The sequence below is a fragment of the Diadema antillarum genome, unplaced genomic scaffold, assembly GCF_040938485.1.
Source record: "Diadema antillarum isolate AM-2024a unplaced genomic scaffold, OU_Dant_1.0 seq00001671_RagTag, whole genome shotgun sequence".
Classification (NCBI taxonomy): Eukaryota; Metazoa; Echinodermata; class Echinoidea; order Diadematoida; family Diadematidae; genus Diadema; species Diadema antillarum.
This window is the reverse complement of record NW_027272368.1, coordinates 342869-361808: the sequence shown is the minus strand read 5'-3', so window position 1 is coordinate 361808 and position 18940 is coordinate 342869. Positions and strand designations below refer to the sequence as shown.

General features: G+C 36.7%; 1 protein-coding gene across 1 annotated transcript; it reads left to right on the top strand.

Annotated features, from left to right (window-relative positions):
- Positions 1-854: 854 nt before the first annotated feature.
- Positions 855-18501, top strand: LOC139711568 (choline O-acetyltransferase-like). Its single transcript, XM_071623446.1, has 13 exons — positions 855-938; positions 5560-5754; positions 8017-8189; positions 9553-9733; positions 10838-11012; positions 11446-11642; positions 12997-13097; positions 14197-14331; positions 14846-14968; positions 15474-15612; positions 16192-16254; positions 16780-16917; positions 18265-18501. The coding sequence occupies exons 1-13, from the start codon at positions 855-857 to the stop codon at positions 18499-18501; spliced, it is 1941 nt and encodes a 646-aa protein (XP_071479547.1).
- The last annotated feature ends 439 nt before the right edge of the window (positions 18502-18940 follow it).

The following is an 18940-nucleotide window of genomic DNA, read 5'->3' as shown; positions in this document are numbered from 1 at the left end:
ACGCATTTCCCCCTGCGTAAAACGGTAAATATTAAGCAACGTAAAAGAGTAAGTTCTCTTACTTGAAAAATAACACGAGGAAAAAGCAGAAAATCGCCCTTTTCCCAAAAAACTTGTCATGTTATGAAGAAGGTAATTTAAAAAATCGCTCCACTTATCTGTCATCTTTATAGTCTGCAATATTATCATTGTCATCAAGCAATCCATAATTGTTTAAGAAAACACATTGGTGCGTTTCTCATTCAAGTGATGAGATTTGATTATCTCATGAATATCATGTACAGCAACAAAGAATATCGATTGCTATGCTTATTGTTCAGAGACCCAAACCACTGTCAAAGAAAACAAAGCAATCTGGGAATGACGTGAAAATGTTTGATCTTCACAAATGAGTCATCCCACGTCGGTAAAACATCGCTAGTAAGGAGGGTTGTCAGTTGCTATCAGGGGTGCCAACAAGATGTCCACGGGGTCTAACTTTAGTGCATCTTTCTGTTTAGTGGATGATTTTTTTTTTCTCACTCTGTTGTACATTGTATTTATGTCGAGCACCGAATGCTGTTTTCTTCATAAGATTGTTGTTGGACACTCATGAATAATGTGCCCGTCTCTATTATCCTCTGCAAAGTTTGTTAACATTCTAGCTTTACGTTGCTTTATTCACAGACCTTTAACCAGCTGTGGTCAAGTGGTCACTACGTATGAAAGTGAGGAGCCACGCTCATTGAATGTTGTCCCTTCAAGTTTCTCTCGATCAATCGAGAAGGAAAACCTCGCCTCGACCACGGAGTCGCAGGCAGGCACCTTTGATTCCATTCTCTGCCTCGCGTCTATCCGCCATCTACGTGTCATACATGAACCACATGCCGACCCGTCACAACCCCCAGTACGTGACTAATGGAGAGATTGACGATGACATCACAAACCCAATTAATCTGGTAAGATCATTTCACCATTTTACTACTCTATACTCATTCCTAGAGAATTTGCTGAATCAGAAATTAAGATTTAAATGAAAAAAAGAAGAAAACAGCCATAAAACAGCGACATAATGATGATTCAAGCAAACGAGGGTTATTAGAAATTGGTAGTTCATACTTTAGTGCATTTGTATTATCAGTTACTATTTATCAAATATACACGTTCAATGCTCAGTGTTCCGTTCACAAATGATAAATTTACTTTTCTGTCTTGGAGAGTGTGTTACAGCATAATCCTCATTTTCCACGTATCTTTGCCACGTATAGATGTATATGAACTATCTTAAATGTCTCCGGCTTGTTTGACCGTGCTTATAGACCTACCTTGTATATTTGTGATTCAGTTCCATTTTGTTTGTTTTTGCTAGTTTGTTTGTTTGTTTGATTGATTGATTGATTGTCATATTCATTAATCAGAGTTACTTGCTATAATAATTCGATATTATGTTCGTGCATTGTCAAAGTCAGGCATGATATCATACAGGCGACGTTACATAATGCATTCAAGCTTTTGTGCCTTTGGGACACTCGGACAAAGATGTCCAGGAGTGAGCAATCTTGTATTTTAATTGTGCGAGATGCTCATAGAAGTGCTTACATTTAACATGCTGCACCTAGCCAGGGAGTTTTCGTCTCACCTCCCTGACCCAACCGGTAGTCACCTACAGACAAAATAATAAGCATTTACTCAACATGTTTTTGGACTGAAAATATATGGATGATAGATTGGTCCCCTGCCATCATGGTTCCACACGAATCGATACTGTCCGACAAGACGTGTTTATTCCTATCGACTGATGGGCGAAATGGAGCGAGAGAACTGTAATGCAAACATAAGGAACGTAATAAACCTGTTAAATGATTCGTGCGAGTAGGCGTACTCGGTACTGTAACCTAAAGTGCAGTTGATCATTCCTGAGAGTGCCTCAGGAGACTCGAGTTTCTTGCAACAAGATAAAGCTGGGAGAAAATATTACTATCTAATTTGACATGTGACTGGAGTCAGGTTTTCTTTAGAAAGTCAATTTTTGTCACAATCTCTAGGGATCAAAGTGTTTATTACTAGTGAAATGGAAATGTGTTGACAACAGAAATGAATAAATATCATGCCAATAAATTTAATGAAGGCATGTTTGGATTAATGGGGCGGTTAGACTGAATGCAAAATAAAATGCAGCTTTTCAATATTCATTCTCTGACATTATAAAGAATATGGCCCTTGAAAACGGGACAGACATGACCGTCCCGTCTTAGTAATTACTGTTAAGCAAATATTAGGGTAATCTGAAGGCAGAACAGAGGAAATATCTATTCTAAGGAATACCAAGCTGGAAAAAAGACTATCATCTATAGGTGGCGCCAAGAAGAAGCGGGAAATCATAGTTTAGGTTTAATGGTTCAATGTACACGCTGCCAAGGGTTTACCTGTCAATTTCCACCATACTTGTATTCATTTACTTATACGATGTCATATGGCAAAGTTAAGTTTACCGCAGAGTACCAAAGCATTCATACACAAACTATGGAATCATCCTCGCCGCCGACTTTGCCTATCCTATAGATTCCTCGGGTCGCACAAATAAAGTGTGTAATACAAATACAATGTAGTATACTGAAAATACAGCGCAGACGTCACTAGATTCAGGTTGTTTTGTAAGACTTGGTGTAAAGAAAAGCGAAGCTTTAATGGAATCCATAGCTAGTTCTAACGAAAATCCAAACAATGCCTGTTTTAGATGAGAGAAAGCATGTACACTTTCGATGATTTTAGTTGTCCAAATGCGCTGTTATTTTTCTGACCTCTTAATCTGCTGCCAAAACCTATAGTCTGGGTGCCAAAGTCATATTTTGGGCCTAACCTTGCTTTACCGTCTGCCCGGTGTTTTTTAGATGGATTTACCCTATTTCGAGGGTGCTGAGTCTGAATCTGGATAATGCAGCTCTTGCATCCTTGAGGGTTTTGAGATATTCAAAATGGCAACCCAAATGGCTGCCAAAATATGAAATTCCTATATATTTCCTTATAAATGGTGGAAAAAAATTGGAAAATTGAAAAAAATGGGGTTTTATTGCATTTCCAGGGTGCTGAATCTGAATCAGGATGATGCATCTTTTGCATTCATGAGGATTTAGAGATATTCAAGATGGCCGCCAAATATCTAAATTTCTTTATATGTCCATTTATAGATGATGAAAAGTTGAAAAGCTTTAATGGTTTTAACTCTATTAAGTCCAAGCTATTTTGACCCCTCGCAGGCCCAAGGGGGGGGGGGGGGGCACATTGTGCCCCCTATATAACTTTTTTTAAATTATTTGATGTATCATCGCCATATTTGGCACATGGGTAGAGTAACTCATACTCTACATGACCGTACATTTGAATTTTCACAAGGTGGCGCTATTTACCAAAATATAAAGAAATACATACGAAATATGCTAAAAACATGATTTTTCTGTATAATTTCTTTATCCCCATTATATATGTCTTATTATAGACCAATCATTTTCATATTTGCCACAAATGATAAACAAGTGGAATTTCATTATTTGTTGTGGTTGAAATTTCTCAAGGTCACCACATGGGCGCGCTATTCAGATCAACATAGTGAAACATTATGAGACCTGAGATGAAATGTTTGGGATGGGTACATGTATAGTTATGACATTTAATATTTGCATATACTGGAATTTTGAGATTGCAAATTGATAATATGATAAGCTAATGATATTAGAGGCATAACTTGGGCGAAGGAATCAAAATAACTCAAAATAGAAGGGCAATCTTTAGAAAATATTATTGTTTTCAATTGTCTCTATTATATCTATTGCTTTATGCCTTTGTCACATAAAAACAAAGGAAATAATAAGAAAAACTTTCCAGGACCATAATTACTTCAAATTTTGCTCCTTCAACAAATTTCAGCCAAGAAACACCCATTTCATACACTGTAATGCTGTTAAATAAAATGGGAACAGAAAAAAGGATGCAAAATCTGACTGACATGGTTGTCAGTTTATGGTTGCCATGGCAACCAGCAACATCAAATATAGCTAAATTATATATCAAAATGTTTGCAATAAGATTTTAGGAAAAGTCACCAAATTTGGTTGAAATCGAATTAAGGGCGAAGGAGTGGCAAATGAAAATCTGGTAGGGGGCACAATGTGCCCCCCCCCCTTGGGCTTTATAGGGTTAAACTATATCGAGGGTGCTGAATCCGAATATGGATATGAAAAATTTTTTATCCCTGAAGGTTTTGAAATTTCCAAAATGGCCGCCCAAAAATTTGAAATTTTGATATTAAGTACTTCCTATTTCCTTTTGTATGAATTGTACAAAATGAAGAATAAATTGATGGTTTTACTCTTTTCCGGCGGTGCTGAATCCGAATCTGGTTGATGCAACTCTTGTACCAATGAAGATTTTTTTTTGAATGTCTTTATATGTCATATATTATATTAAGTACAATGTATTTCCTTATAAATGGTAGGTTAATCAACACGAAAATTATGGTTTTACCTTATTTCGAGGGTGCTGAATCCGAATTCGGTTGATGCAACTTTTGAATTCTTGAGATTTTTTTGATATTCATATTGGCCGCCATTTTGAATATCTCAAAAACCTCCATGATGAAAGACTTGCATACATTAGATTCGGATTCAGCACCCTCGATATAGGGAAAAACCATCAATTTATTTCCAATTTATTCACATTTAGAAAATGTCAATATCACAATTTACATTTTTGGCGGCCATTTGGGATATCTCAAAAATGTATGGGATGCTGAGAGTTGCTTTGTCCAGATTCGGATTTAGCACCCACGAAATAGGTTAAAAACGTCACATTTTTCACATTTTTCACCGTCAAAGAAAATATATAGGAATTTTCATTTTGAATATCTCAAAATCCTCATGAATGCAGTAGTTGCATCATCCAGATTTGGGTTCAGCACCCTGGAAATGCAGTTAAACGCAATTTTTGTGTCCATTTTTGTCGCCATTAGGAAATATATAGGAATATCATATTTTGGCGGCCATGTTGGCGGCCATTTTGAATATCTCAAAACCCTCAAGGATGCAAGAGTTGATCCAGATTAGGATTCAGCATCCTCAAAATATGCTCAAACCACCAACAAAAAACAAAACAAAGCAAAGCAAAACAAAACAAAACAAAAACAAAAAACAAAACAAGGTTCAGCCTCTGGCACCCAGACTAATAGGCCTACCAAGAAACCTTTTGAAGATAAGGTTTAATGCGACAGAATTATTGAGATAGGATTTTTCCTGGTATGTCACCTTGTAAAAATGAAGTAGACTTTATCTTCAGCGATTATTCAATCACTAATTTCATGACTACAGTCATTATCTTATAGATAATCACGTGTATTTTACCAGCATTCTGATTTTCCTCAAATATTGACATAATGAATGATTTTTATGTTGTTGTTGTTCTCGATCAAAATAAAGTGCCATGAAACGACATTTTTTTTCTTTTTTTTTGTCTGCTTGTTATAAATAGCTTTACTTATGGGCAAAATTACAATCGAAGAGTTTCTTCTTATCTCTCACTATACAACAGAAGCCATTGCCGACTCTGCCAGTGCCCCCTCTACGGCAGAGTATGGAGAAGTACTTCAAATCGTTACGGCCTCTCGTGACGCGGGAACAGTACGCAAGGACGCACGCCCTCATCGAGGAATTTCTGCGGGCTGGCGGGGAGGGGGAATTCTTACAACAGCAGCTGCTAATAATCAAAGAAACCAAAGTCAATTGGGTAGGTATCCGTATGGTAGCATCGAAATTTTGATAGAAACAGCTAGATCAAGATGAGCTATTTGGAGATGTAACAGTTTATGTACGGCTATAAAGTCAGTCGTGATTGTGGGGTTTTGTTTGTTTGTTTGTTGGTTGTTTGTCTTGATACTATGCATCACAGTACAAGGTGGTTTTTTTTTTTTTTTTTGGGGGGGGGGATAAGCGTTGTTGTTGTTGTTGTTGCTGTTGTTGTTTTTGTTGTTGATGATGAAAAATGGGGCCCTTTTGAAAACAGTTAACCCAAACCAGTGCTGATATCAAATTAAACGATATCGTAAACAGATCAAAAATAGTTAAGATGTTTGCTGTTTATTTCGTAGGTTCGCCAGTCAAATCGATGACGGGTTTTGTCCACAAGGTGCCGTTTTGTCGCTCATATTCATTTTCGATCAATTCAATCTGTATTCGTGTCAATAAAATCTAAAATATCGTCATTCAAATTCGTGGAAAGTACCCCGCAACTTTGCGAAGCGGTCATTCAATTTTGCGACAGACGGTGATGTGATTGCGCAATATGCTCTGTTTTATCATTCAAATTCGTTTCGCAGCAATCTATATAATACTTCGAGAAATCATATTAGCAAGCGAATGTTCTGGTCTTATTTCATAATGAGTAACATAATCATTGGTATTCGTCCCATTGTTTATGTTTAAGCACTTATTTTGCCCATGTCTTTCTCTGTTTTCATGTATGTTTTTTTTTTTTTTTGCACAGGTACATTTATACATAATTGTTACAGATTTTATGAAATCACATTCTAACATTTTCCCTTTCCCTCACAATTACAACAAACGCTCGTGCATTTACTTTGATTCAATATGATGAAATGTATTCTTCTTATATATGTATTATGTCCTATTGATTGGAAGAAGTACATTATTTTTTCTTTAATTTTTCCTTATTTATGTAATGGGAACAGGTGCTATACTCACATCATGACAAAGATAATTATTGATTTATTGTCTAGTTACATAGTTAGAGTTCATTTCAGTGGAATTATATATAGGTACATGCATTCATTTCCCGACCGCCGAGGCATTTCGGGAGGTAGGTCTGTCATGGGTGTGTCAAACCAACTATAGCATCATTTATATATATTATATGATATACATACATTTAACAAGATAGATCTTAGATCAACAATTTTATCAATATTACACGTAGTCATGACTACAAACAGGTAGGGAAGTCGTACCCTGGTCAGAAGATGTAAAGACCTACATACTAGTAGTAATCAAGATGTCACTGAGGAGATATTGTGGAATGCAGTGTGTGGCTGTGTGATGTTGTGTATTTTATACCTGTCATTCTTGCTCCCATAGTTGTTTCTGTCATTCGTAAGGGGGGGGGGGGGGCGTACCCTACAAGGGTTGCTTTTTAGCATTCCTCCATATTTCTAGCACTTGCAACATTTTGCAAACTTATACGTCTCGTTTATTTTACATTGTAATGCAATTTATGCATTCAACGTCCGTAAAATATTTATACGTTTCTGTTGGAAATGGAAGAATGAATGAATGAATTTATAGGCCCTATTATATTGATCTGTATGCGCTTCCTCTCTCTCTCTCTCTCTCTCTCTCCCTCCCCCATGTACTCCCACCCCCTCTCTCTCTTTCCCCCTTCTCTCCGCCCCTTCTCTCTCTATTATCTAGCTCCCTGTTATAAGCACTTTTCTCCCTGTATGAGCATTCATCATCCATCTATCTTAAAGGGATTGTATAGTTCTGGATGAGAACTAATTTCAGGTTTCTAACATTTTTGGTGAGATAATGAGAAACCTCTTATGAAATATGAAAGAGCATGTAATTCTACGAGGAATTCAATGTTTATTTGATGAAAATTGGTTTTGAAATGGCTGAGATATATCCAAAAAAGATGATTCTAATAAAGTGTGGGACCCACACTTTATCACGATCGCTTTGTTTTACTTTGTTTTTGGATGTTTCAGTCATTCCAAACCCGATTTTCTTCAAATAAACTTTGAATTCCTCTTAAAATGGTATGTTCTGAACTATATCATAAGTGTTTTCTTGGTGTCTCGCAAAAATGTTAAAAGTCCAATTCTCATCTCCACCAATACTGTACCTTCCATTTAACCCTCGTTTGCTGGTTTTTATATCATCATCATTTAACTGATCACAGTTTACATGTGATGTGGTGTATCCTGATGTCACGAATGTACTCCTCACTTTCTTCTCCCTATTGCTACCATCGTAGACGTATGACTGGTGGTTGGATGATATGTATCTCAAGAACCGGTCCGCCTTGCCTATCAACAGCAACCCTGGTATGGTCTTTCCAAAGCAACACTTCAGAGATGAAGGTCAAAGGCTACGTTTCGCAGCAAAACTCATTTCCGGTATCTTAGACTACAAGGTTGTTATTGACGCGTAAGTTAAACATTTTTAACTTGATGATATCATAAACGGCTGACGCATAAAATGAATTACAGCTATGATATTATCAATTAATGTGTTAAGAGTGTTACATCGGCAACGTTTAATGAAGCGATGATAAGTTGCAGGTCCTTTAGCTCGCTAAGCTTGCTGTTAATTACTCCCATTGACGTAGTCCTTGTCCTTCCGTAATCATGTTAGGAGCCGTAATTATACTCCAGAGAAATGTAACCTTCAAGTAATTTAGAAAATAGATTCGGCTTGACTACCCTTTCGTGTTGTGCTTCTTTGATGTTACTAGATAATCATTAACAGTAATCAAATTTCCTCCAGTTTTACATACACATACATAATATATAAATGCCTATCATATGTATATTTCATATCACATTATTTCACTTATTTGTTTCCGTGTCAGAATAAAAGAAAATTATTGCAAAGTAGCATTAACGATTTTTACATGAAGATGAAATGTCGTGAAGCAAATACAAATACAAAAAAATAAGATAGTATATGTACTATTTATTTTTAACAAAAGTTAATTATAACAAAAGTATAATATATATACAACTGCACCTACAAGCACGTATGAATATATACGTGTAATTTACATAATTTGATCTTCACGAAATCTTTGGCCATGCTGCTCTCACCTTATGGAATAACTTACCTTCAGCCGTAAAAAATTGTTCTTCATCAGACTCCTTTAAAAGCAGTCTAAAAACTCACTTGTTTAAAGCCTCAATTTGACTACTCATTATACATGTACTTGATATTTGTATGTCCTTTATCTCCTTCACTTTCTCTTCCTTCCGCGCCTAGAGCACTCTGCAGAGTGGATTTGGCGCTATATAAATCATATCAATTATTATTATTATTATTATTATGAGTTAAATTGGACCTAATTAGTAAGAAATATGGAGGGATCTTGTAAAAAAAGAAAAAGAAAAAAAGCAGAGCTTGTAGAATTAGCAAGTTCCCTGAGTTTTTTTTTTTTTTTAAGTCTTTGCATTTACGTGCGTATCTACCAAACGAATGGGCATTCCGATTCAGAAGAGATAAAAGGAAGAGGTACAAATAAAGCAATTGGACAAGATCACACACACATACACACATTCAAACAAACAATCAGACACGGGCACAGACAAAAATAAAAATCCATGCAAAAAAATCATAATATTATTCTCGTTCAGGGAATGTACAATGGTATAAAACCATTTGTTTTGAAACTTACAAGTGTACATATAAGTTTTACAGTGTTCATTAGTATTTTTTCAGCTTTTCTCTGTTCCTCTAATCTCTTTCCAACCCAATTGTGGAGGACTTTGGACTACTTTTACTCTGAATCTTTGTTCAGGCGAGCGCTACCGGTTGACAGAGCGAGACACAACAAGCCCGGCCAGCCCCTGTGCATGGAGCAGTACTACCGTCTCTTCTCCTCCTACAGAGTACCCGGGTTAGTCAAGGACGAACTGGTCTCACCAAGTTGCAGTGTCATGCCCGAACCAGAACATATCATAGTGGTGTGTCAAAATCAGGTATCGTATCGAAAAAAAAAAACATAATGAAGAAATGCTTATTGACTATATCTTGGTAACAACAAACGAAGATGTTGATGGTGATGATGCCAATGGGTGTTTAGATAATACTGCAGATAATCAGAACGATGGTGAAAATTTCGTTCGTGAAGACTTCATTCGTTACTTAAACCGATATTATCCCAATAGAGCATTCACATTCAGCACACTCTTCAATGGATATACATTCATTTCCGCTCTCCATCTCTATATCATTATACGCTGTGTTTCATCATGGACCCTACAGGGTCGTTTCATGATAATGATAGTAGTACCAGTGCACGGTAACCCATAGACATCATATATTTATTTTTTTTTTACACCGATCCTCAAAGCGCTGTTAAAATGTTCATTTCAAAAACAAGATTGCACACTATCATAATGAGCCCTAAAAAGTTCAATAATATGACCAATGATATAGATGGGTACAGCTCTAATTGTGAGTGCGAGAAAAAGACCCGGAGACAATGGGCACATTTGATGATCACTCCAAACTTGCCAGTACACTATATCTGTTGGAATTTGTGCAGTGCACTCCCGTTATAACGAAGTCCTTGGCACTTTTCTTTCGTTGTATCCAAATTTCGTGATAACCGAACGAATGTAGCATAATATGATGAGCACGCACAAACTATGCGTGTATTGCGTGTTGTTTATGAAATACTTATGATTCACTAAAGGGCAATGTTAAATGGGATGTTATATCTCATTATTTGCGTTTAATTATTACAGTTAAGAGAGAGTATAAAGTTATTTGTACTTTCATGCGTAATTTGAAAACAGACGTGTAAAAAGATTTGAAGATTTGGGGTTTGTAGCTGGTTTAGGAATCGGTTACAGTTCGTTAATCCAAAGGTTTGTTATCACAAAGGTTCGTTATTCCGAGGACTCGTTATTCCGAAGGTTTCTAATTTCGAAAGTGAGATAAGGCTTTTTGTTCCCGAAGTTTGTTAATCCGAAAATGAAAAAAAAAAATTCGTTTTTCCGAAGACGATATTTTAGGAAACATCCGTGTCGAAACAGATATCAATTCATTTTTGATAATTTTATAATTGTGTTCTCCAGTTCTTCGTACTAGACGTTATCATAAACTTCAAGCGGCTGAGTGACCAGGATCTTGTTAGTCAACTCAAGCGCATTGTCGACGCAGCGAAGGAAGTAACTGACGCACCTCCCTTGGGCTTGCTGACCACAGCTGACCGACCAACCTGGGCAGGGTCAAGATCAAGATTGATAGAAGGTAATCAATGGTCTCCTTCACTCACTTTAAAAAAGAACACTAGATAGACATTCTGATACTTGTCCACGGTATAGTACATAACACAGAAGCTGGCAATGAATTTCATCTTCCCAACAGAGACATTGCATAAGAAAATAACCTATATACAGAATCTCATACTTTGCGTCCCACGGAAATCAATCTTGTTTAACCCCTTTTTTTTTTCCTTCTTCTTTTCTACTAGCACGTCTTTACCATTGTGTCGTCAGGACTAAGAAAAAAATATTCATTTATTTATTTATTCATTCATTTATTTGGCAACGGAGCAAGATATCATTACTTTATCACACGTGATGATAAGGCTGCAATAAAGAGCATAAAGTATTATTAAGTTCTGAATTAAAAAGGTATCACCATGCATATGAAATCAGACTTGTGCCTCTCCTCTATCCAGACTCAACGAATCGTGACTCACTAGACATGATCGAGAGGTGCATCTTCGTTCTCTGTCTCGACAGCCCGATGGATTACCCACCGGCTGAGGTCGGTAAACCCATTGATGCGGACGACGAGCCACTGGCTCATCACATGTTACATGGCGGGGGCACGTCTGAGAATACAGGCAACAGGTGGTTCGACAAAACTATGCAGGTATCTAAGCAGCGGTTACCATGGCTACACTGCCCATTCCTTCTTCTCCCTCCCTCTTTCCCTCCCCTCCCTCTCTCCCTTTCTCCACCTCTCTCTCCCTCTTTGTGTCTCTCTCTTTTTCTATAGTGTATGTGGCACCCTGACAGTTGAGGCTCGTGTCTGCCACTGAACTGCCCCATGATCATGTCAAACTTTCTCTCAATATGATAATTATGTACCTAGGAAGGCTGGAGTTCGGATTAGATCCAGCTAACTACAGAATTTTTTGAATTTTCCCGAGAGTGTTTAGATATTATCCAGACACGTTCTATTACCGATTTCCTGTAATAGTTACTACTGGTGTTTGTCTTTACAATTTGTCGGATATCATAATTTTGCCATAGACACAGATATGACAATTCTGCTGTTTATACGCATTCAAAGTAAACAATGCCCCCCCCCCCCCCATCCCCAAAGGAAAGAAACTAAACAAAAAGAACTTTGGCTTTCCGACAGAGAACAGTATTATTCACACTCCCGAATTGCAACGTGTCAACGACTTGTGTTGTAGCATTTCTTACATCCAGGACATGAACACAAGAATTAGTTTCATAACTTATGCAAATACCAAATACTAATGAAGGTGTAGTCACAATTACACGCCTTTATTGTAAGGAAACTCTAGAGCAGTGAGGAAAGGCTCTCCCATCTCCCTGTCTAGACACCTCCGGCAGGAGGTAGTGAGTTCCGACGGGAAGGTAAATAGGGATAGCGACATCAATGTACTCTGTGCATAATTATGTTTGGTGTAATTACGATGGCGGTGTGTTTGCATTCCTTCCGGAAACAAACACGCCAGTTTCATAAAATTAATGCAATCTTACCAGAATACGTCTTGGCTGTCTTCAGCTGTATCTAATTTCACTCCGAAAATATCATTCGAGTCCAAGTAGTTTCATTGTTCGGATAGTATCCTGTGATAACTTACCAACAACAACAAAAGGCATCATGTTTTATAAAATGGGTGCTTTTTATTTAAAATATGTGATATTTATGAAAAGATTTTTTTTTTTTTTTTTTGGGGGGGGGGGGTATTGAATTGCCGTCATAGAACTATCAAATTAATCTAATGATACTCTGTCATTTGCCTCAGTCTCACTCTAATTATTAACAGTTTTCAGACAAAACTTATCGCCGTGAACAAAGTCAACTGATATACCGGTACCTACTTTTGAATGTGGCGATGTAATGAAATCTCAAATATCAGTCCATCTTTTTGTTTTGTTTCGTTTGCATAATTTTCGTGAACACAACAAAACGTTGAGTACTATAATGTAATTGTAAAAATTCTACATTGGTCTTTATATTCATTTAGTTTATCATCGGAACAGATGGCACGTGTGGTTTGAATTACGAACACTCACCTTCAGAAGGCGTGGCAGTGGTTCAGCTTGTAGAGCACCTTCTGCGGTACATGTGAGTTATCTATTATACGCAATTACTCCGGGAAGTGTCGAACTGGCTTTCTGCTTCGGGCTGCATGTTTCCTCTGTAGAAAGGGCGAGAGAAGACATAGATAACATTATGATGTATACATAACAGTACTGTTCGAGACTATAATGAGGTATAAAAAGGGGAAGCAGAATATTTTGTGTAGACATCATGAGCAAACATGCTTTTAGTCAATTATAGTCATGGACATTTCCACAGTTCGTTGAATTTTAGATTTGAGGCCAATGCAGAATTGCGTGGTTACTTGGAAAGTAATGTGTTTCAGTTGTTGTCGTTGTTGTTGATTTTTATTTTACTTTGAAGCTGCATCTAATTTGTGTCTGAAGGGCACCTTTAGTTCGTATCTGCTTCTGTTAACACTTCCGCATGTTTCTGAGTTTGCGTATGAAATGGTAATCGCAATCACGTCACAATAAGAATTACATTTCTAATTATAGATATTATTTTGTATGCGTCTGCTTTGTAATATGTGCTTGTTCGAGTGTGTGCGTATATGCGTGTAGGCGTATGTAAACAAAAGAATACGAACGTCTGAGTATTTTTGGCTCGATTTTTTACTTTCCTTCTGTTTTCTTTTTAATGCAAACTCGAAACTTATTAAGATTATTCAAGATGATCTGTTTATGCCTGCTTTAGTTATCTTGAAATATCTGTAATAGACCTGGGGCCTGTTGCATAAAAGTTACCATTATGGTAACTTTGCCATCCAGTGGTAACTACCATTGCAACAATACTCAACAGCCAATCAAAATCAAGAATTCCATGGAAATTACCATTGGATGGCAAAGTTACCATAATGGTAACTTTTATGCAACGGGCCCCTGATTATACTTTCTCTGTTGTTATATTCACATATACGCGGGGAATATAACTGGCGCCTTTTATGTTTTATATGTTTCCATTTTGTGCGTGGTGCATTTGTAGAGTACAATTATACAAGTAAGTAGCTATGATATATATGGACATAAGATCGAATTGCTGAATGTATAGATATTACATGAAGAGTGAATATATTTCGAATGATAATCATTTCGCTCTGTTCCATGATTGTGTTTTCTTTCAGTGACTCTGAAACACACAAACGAAAGTTGACTCGAGCACAATCTATCTGTGAGCTTCCCTACCCACGAAAACTCAACTGGAAAATTTCTCCAATCATCCTCCAAGACATCGAGATCGCAAAAGCCCAAATTGACTTGTAAGTGTGTTTCGTTTTCTCCTCTCTTTGTACCGTCTGTCAAAGGAACCGCAGTAAGAAATACTACAAGTTACTGATGTCTTTGGTGTACGACAAGTAACTCCTATAGAGTGTGATATCCATTTTGATGAAAGATTATCCGCCTTCGTACACTCTTCTCTGTGTTAACAGATGTCTACCAGTCCAACGCTCAGGTCCAAATCTTAAATGCACCTACTGCTCTTCTCTTTGTTTAGCCCTTTACAAAAACAGATCAAACGTTTAGAACGTCAATTGGATCATGTTATTTACTTAGATTACATTCCAAATATCTCGAGGACAGACTGAAATTATTAGAAAACGAAAGACCAAACATATGACGCCTTATATGATGAAAAAAAAAAACAAGTCCGTATAGCAATACCGGGGCAAAAACTACAAGAATTATACTACACCAAAGAAAGAGTTAGAAGGCATGTCTCCATATCTTGACCAAATTGGACGTCTGGTATCATTTATTTTGTCTTCGTTTCAGTGCCGTCAAAAATACAGACGTGAAGCTGCTGAGGTTTACCAAATTTGGGAAAAACTTCCCAAAGTCACAGAACATGAGCCCAGATGCCTTCGTGCAACTTGCACTTCAACTTACCTTCTACAGGTAAAGATGATCTATAAAACTTTATTACTATTCTCATATTATTCGAAGTAATTAAGTCATTGTTCAATGTTGAGAGCAGTCTCACAGATTTCAACTATGCATGCATGGTCGTACCAACTGAGGTCGTACATAATGATGATAAGTTGAAATATTGTTTTGGCCCTACAATCTATACCAACAACATAATTTTGAATGTAAGAGAACATAATTTTGAGTAACTTTTGGCTAAATACCCTTAACGAATCATCTTCTTCATATATTGGGGCCAATACTACCCAACACTTACCGGTATTGTGAGGTAAGCTAGTACTTTATATTCAATTCAATTTCTTTATTTCCATCGAACTTATGTCACTTTGGGAAAAATACGAAAGAAAGACCACAAACAGAATTCCTTCCCTAATGGAACTCGCTAGAAGTACTATGCATGTCACATTTGTGTCCAATAACATCTAAACAGTGACAGATTTTTATCATAAAATGATTATTCCTCCTTCACATATAGAATGAATGGTTGTCTGACTAGTACGTACGAGAGCGCCTCCACGCGGCGATTTCAACAAGGGAGAGTAGACAACATCCGGGCTGCTTCTCCAGAAGCATTCGAGTTTGTGCGTGCTATGCAAGGTGACCGGACGGCCACGGTAAGATGGAATTCTCAACGCTCATCATCCCGGAATAGTAGACAGATTTCTTTTGTCACCATACGTTTTGAAGAAAACTCGTGACGAATATTGATAGATGTAGGTGATTAAGGGATGTACACATGTCAAAGTACAACATTTTACCTCGCTCAAGTATGGAATTATGTATGAAAGATATTTCTACCATAATGGTCATCTACGCTAAGCACTCTTGCTTTTAGTTGGTGCCTTCATATCTCGCTTGCCTTTTTTACATATCCGTCAAACTGATTTGTTTGATAAATAACCATTATTTGTTTAATCTATCACATTTTTAAAAAAAAATTCTATAGTCTATTGTGGAATAGTATCCATTAATGTCCACTGTATGTTAATGTATTTCTTATTTTCATTTATGAGAAACATGAAAATTAAAATTGAATTGAATTTAATTGATTAAGATTCCTTCGAGTTGTATAGCTGTCATTTACCTTTTGGCATCATCATCAGAATTTAACGATTCATTGCTATACCACACGATCAATTGGACAGGTGGGAAAATAATATTTATAAACTAAATGTTTGGATTCATGTTTACAGGTTGAGGAGAAGAAGACACTAATGAGGGAAGCAATCAAAGCACAGACGGATACATGCTTACAGGTGGGTCAATCAATTATCTAGATTCAGTCTGCAGATGCTCCACTCGAGATCATAGTTTTTGTTCGTATTTACGTAAGTGACAATATACACAGGAATTGTCTGTGTCAAACAGCAAACAACTCATAGATTAAGGACATCAAGGGAGATACGCACAGGCTATAGATCCGAGTAGAGTGAACTAGCATTTCTTAAATGTTCTATACTCGATTTTTCAGTTCATCAAGATAAGTCACCTTAATCTTTATACTTTTTTGAAAAAAGTATCTGATTAATTCAAAGTACAGAATAATGCAAGTACAGTCGATACCGTCATACAGTCATATACCTTAACTTCTTGAGTTCCTATGATCTATCCATTTGTTGTTATTGTTGTTGTTGTTGTTGTTTTTTAGACCACACAATATATCTTATCGTCTTGTATCACTATTCGGATTAGTTTTCATTTTGGCTGTTTTCTTGATTTGAGTTACACAAATTAATGATAAGTTATAGTGGTTTCAATCGTCTCGTGATGATTTCTTGCAGACTATCACAGGACAAGGGTTTGATAACCACCTGATTTGCCTTCGGGAGGTCAGTCAGGAGCTAGGCCTACCAATGCCGGCTGTCTTCGCTGACGAGTCGTTCCGAATTAGTAACCACTTCACTCTCTCCACGAGCCAAGTAAGCAGGAAGGAGTTATCTGCCTTGTTTTAAATTGAAACATGAAGGCAGTTTGATCAGTATATTGCTTTGGTATTGGTGACGAATAAAGTTGTTCTAGAGAAGATTGCCAGATAGAATAGCAATTTTGACATTGTAAGACAAGACAGGGTGTTAATTTTGAACAAATCTGATGACAGAAGTGAAGTTTTATATGACTACTGGCAATCTTACCAATTCAGAGAGGACCAAAGAGCAAACCACAGAGCTGTCAATTTATGTATTGTTACTATATTTGGTATGTTTGTATTTATATGAAATATATAAACCATGCATTACATTATATATATGTGTATATATATATATATATATATATAAATATATATATATATATATTCATATTCATTGTTAACTACTCATTTATTTCTGGAATTGTACTTGTCATGTATTCGAGATAAAAAACGTGGACACTTCCAGCAAACTTGTTTACATATTTTACTAAATACTGAAATAGTAGAGAAATTTAATGTATGAAAGAGAACCAATTTACTTAAGACAAAATAAACATATAATTATAACTTAACATAACTAGAAAATGTGTTTCAAAAGAGGTCTTTATTAAAGACTAATCATAACAAGATGTGAAATGATTATTACAATTACTAAGGAACCGCAAAAGCAGAGCTTGTAACTAGGAGTTCCAGGAAATAAATAGCAGCTTGATTAATTGAATACGGAGATAGTAAACAAAGTAGATACTGAACACTTTTCTATAAGCAAAAATAGCAACAAAAAAGTAGGTGGAAGGAAATAAAAGGAGAAAGAGAATTTAGAAGAAGAAGGTGACGAAGAAAAGATAACCCAATATCCATGCAAAAAAAAAAAAAAAACACAAAAAACGTCATGTTCGAGAATGGTTACAAAGAACAACACTCTGAGACTAGGGCAACCAAACTTACATTTCTGTTAAATTTGTCACATTCAAAGGAAGGATAATATAGATAACTAGCCATTGCATTTGTGATAGCAATGATACCAACTCTGAACGGGAGGACAGACAATGACTTGTCAGTTATCGCCTGCCTCTCACGCCGTCTCTTTATGTCCTCTGCTCCGAAATTGCTCAGTATGGCTGCTAGCCTCACGGACGTATGTCAGTTTGATGTACCCTATATAACTGTTTTGAGTAACCACTTCATAAATATTCTCTAAATTTTCACTTTCATTTTACAACTGCCCTAAAAGTTACATTGGCAGGCATATCTATGTGTACAAAACATTTTAAAGAAATTGCCATAAAACGTATGAAATAAGCTGTGTATGTTGTAAACAATCTCTGAATTGGAGCTCTGCTGTTATGTCATACAGGTATTGACGAAGCTAGACACGTTCATGTGTTACGGTCCTGTGGTACCTGACGGCTACGGAGCCTCTTACAACCCACATGAAGACTACATCCTCTTCGCCATCTCCTCCTTTAAGACGTGTGAGATGACTGACTCAGAAGTCTTCCGTGCAAAGCTCTACCGAACACTGATCGACCTCTACGAGCTCTGCACGGGCCACAGTGCAAACAACAACTCCAATGGATACATGCAGGGATAACGTACCCCCAGCTCAAATTGACTGGAACTTTGGGAGAGAAACGACCAGACCTGCCGTAGCCTCACTTACCAAATTACCGATCAGTTAAAACACAGCATTAATAAAGGAAATTAGACTTGAATGTTCCAAGAAATAAACAAGAAGATGTTCAGATACGATGCATTGAGTATCATATAATCGGTTGAACTTTTGTCACTTCAAATTATCATTGCATTGATTAGAAAACTCCTGGTAATGATCCAAGTAGCAATAACCAGTAGTGATTCTATCTGACAGCATGGAAGATTTGATTTAATCTGTTTTAAGGTATGTAAGGTGATCCATTGTTTTTCAACCTACTATCAGTGGAAGGATATGTTTATGGAGACTTGCGAGATTTTGACATCTTTCTCCTGATCTATGGGCTTTACTTTTTGGAACAAAAAGAAAGAAAAGCACA

What these genes read in the sequence shown, in the direction of transcription:
- LOC139711568 (XM_071623446.1), top strand. Translation starts at nt 855, where the DNA reads ATGAACCACATGCCGACCCGTCACAACCCCCAGTACGTGACTAATGGA. An exon ending in GAGCACCTTCTGCGGTACAT is followed by an intron (nt 13,098 to 14,196) that starts GTGAGTTATCTA and finishes GTTTTCTTTCAG; the next exon opens with TGACTCTGAAACACACAAAC. An exon ending in AGACGGATACATGCTTACAG is followed by an intron (nt 16,255 to 16,779) that starts GTGGGTCAATCA and finishes GATTTCTTGCAG; the next exon opens with ACTATCACAGGACAAGGGTT.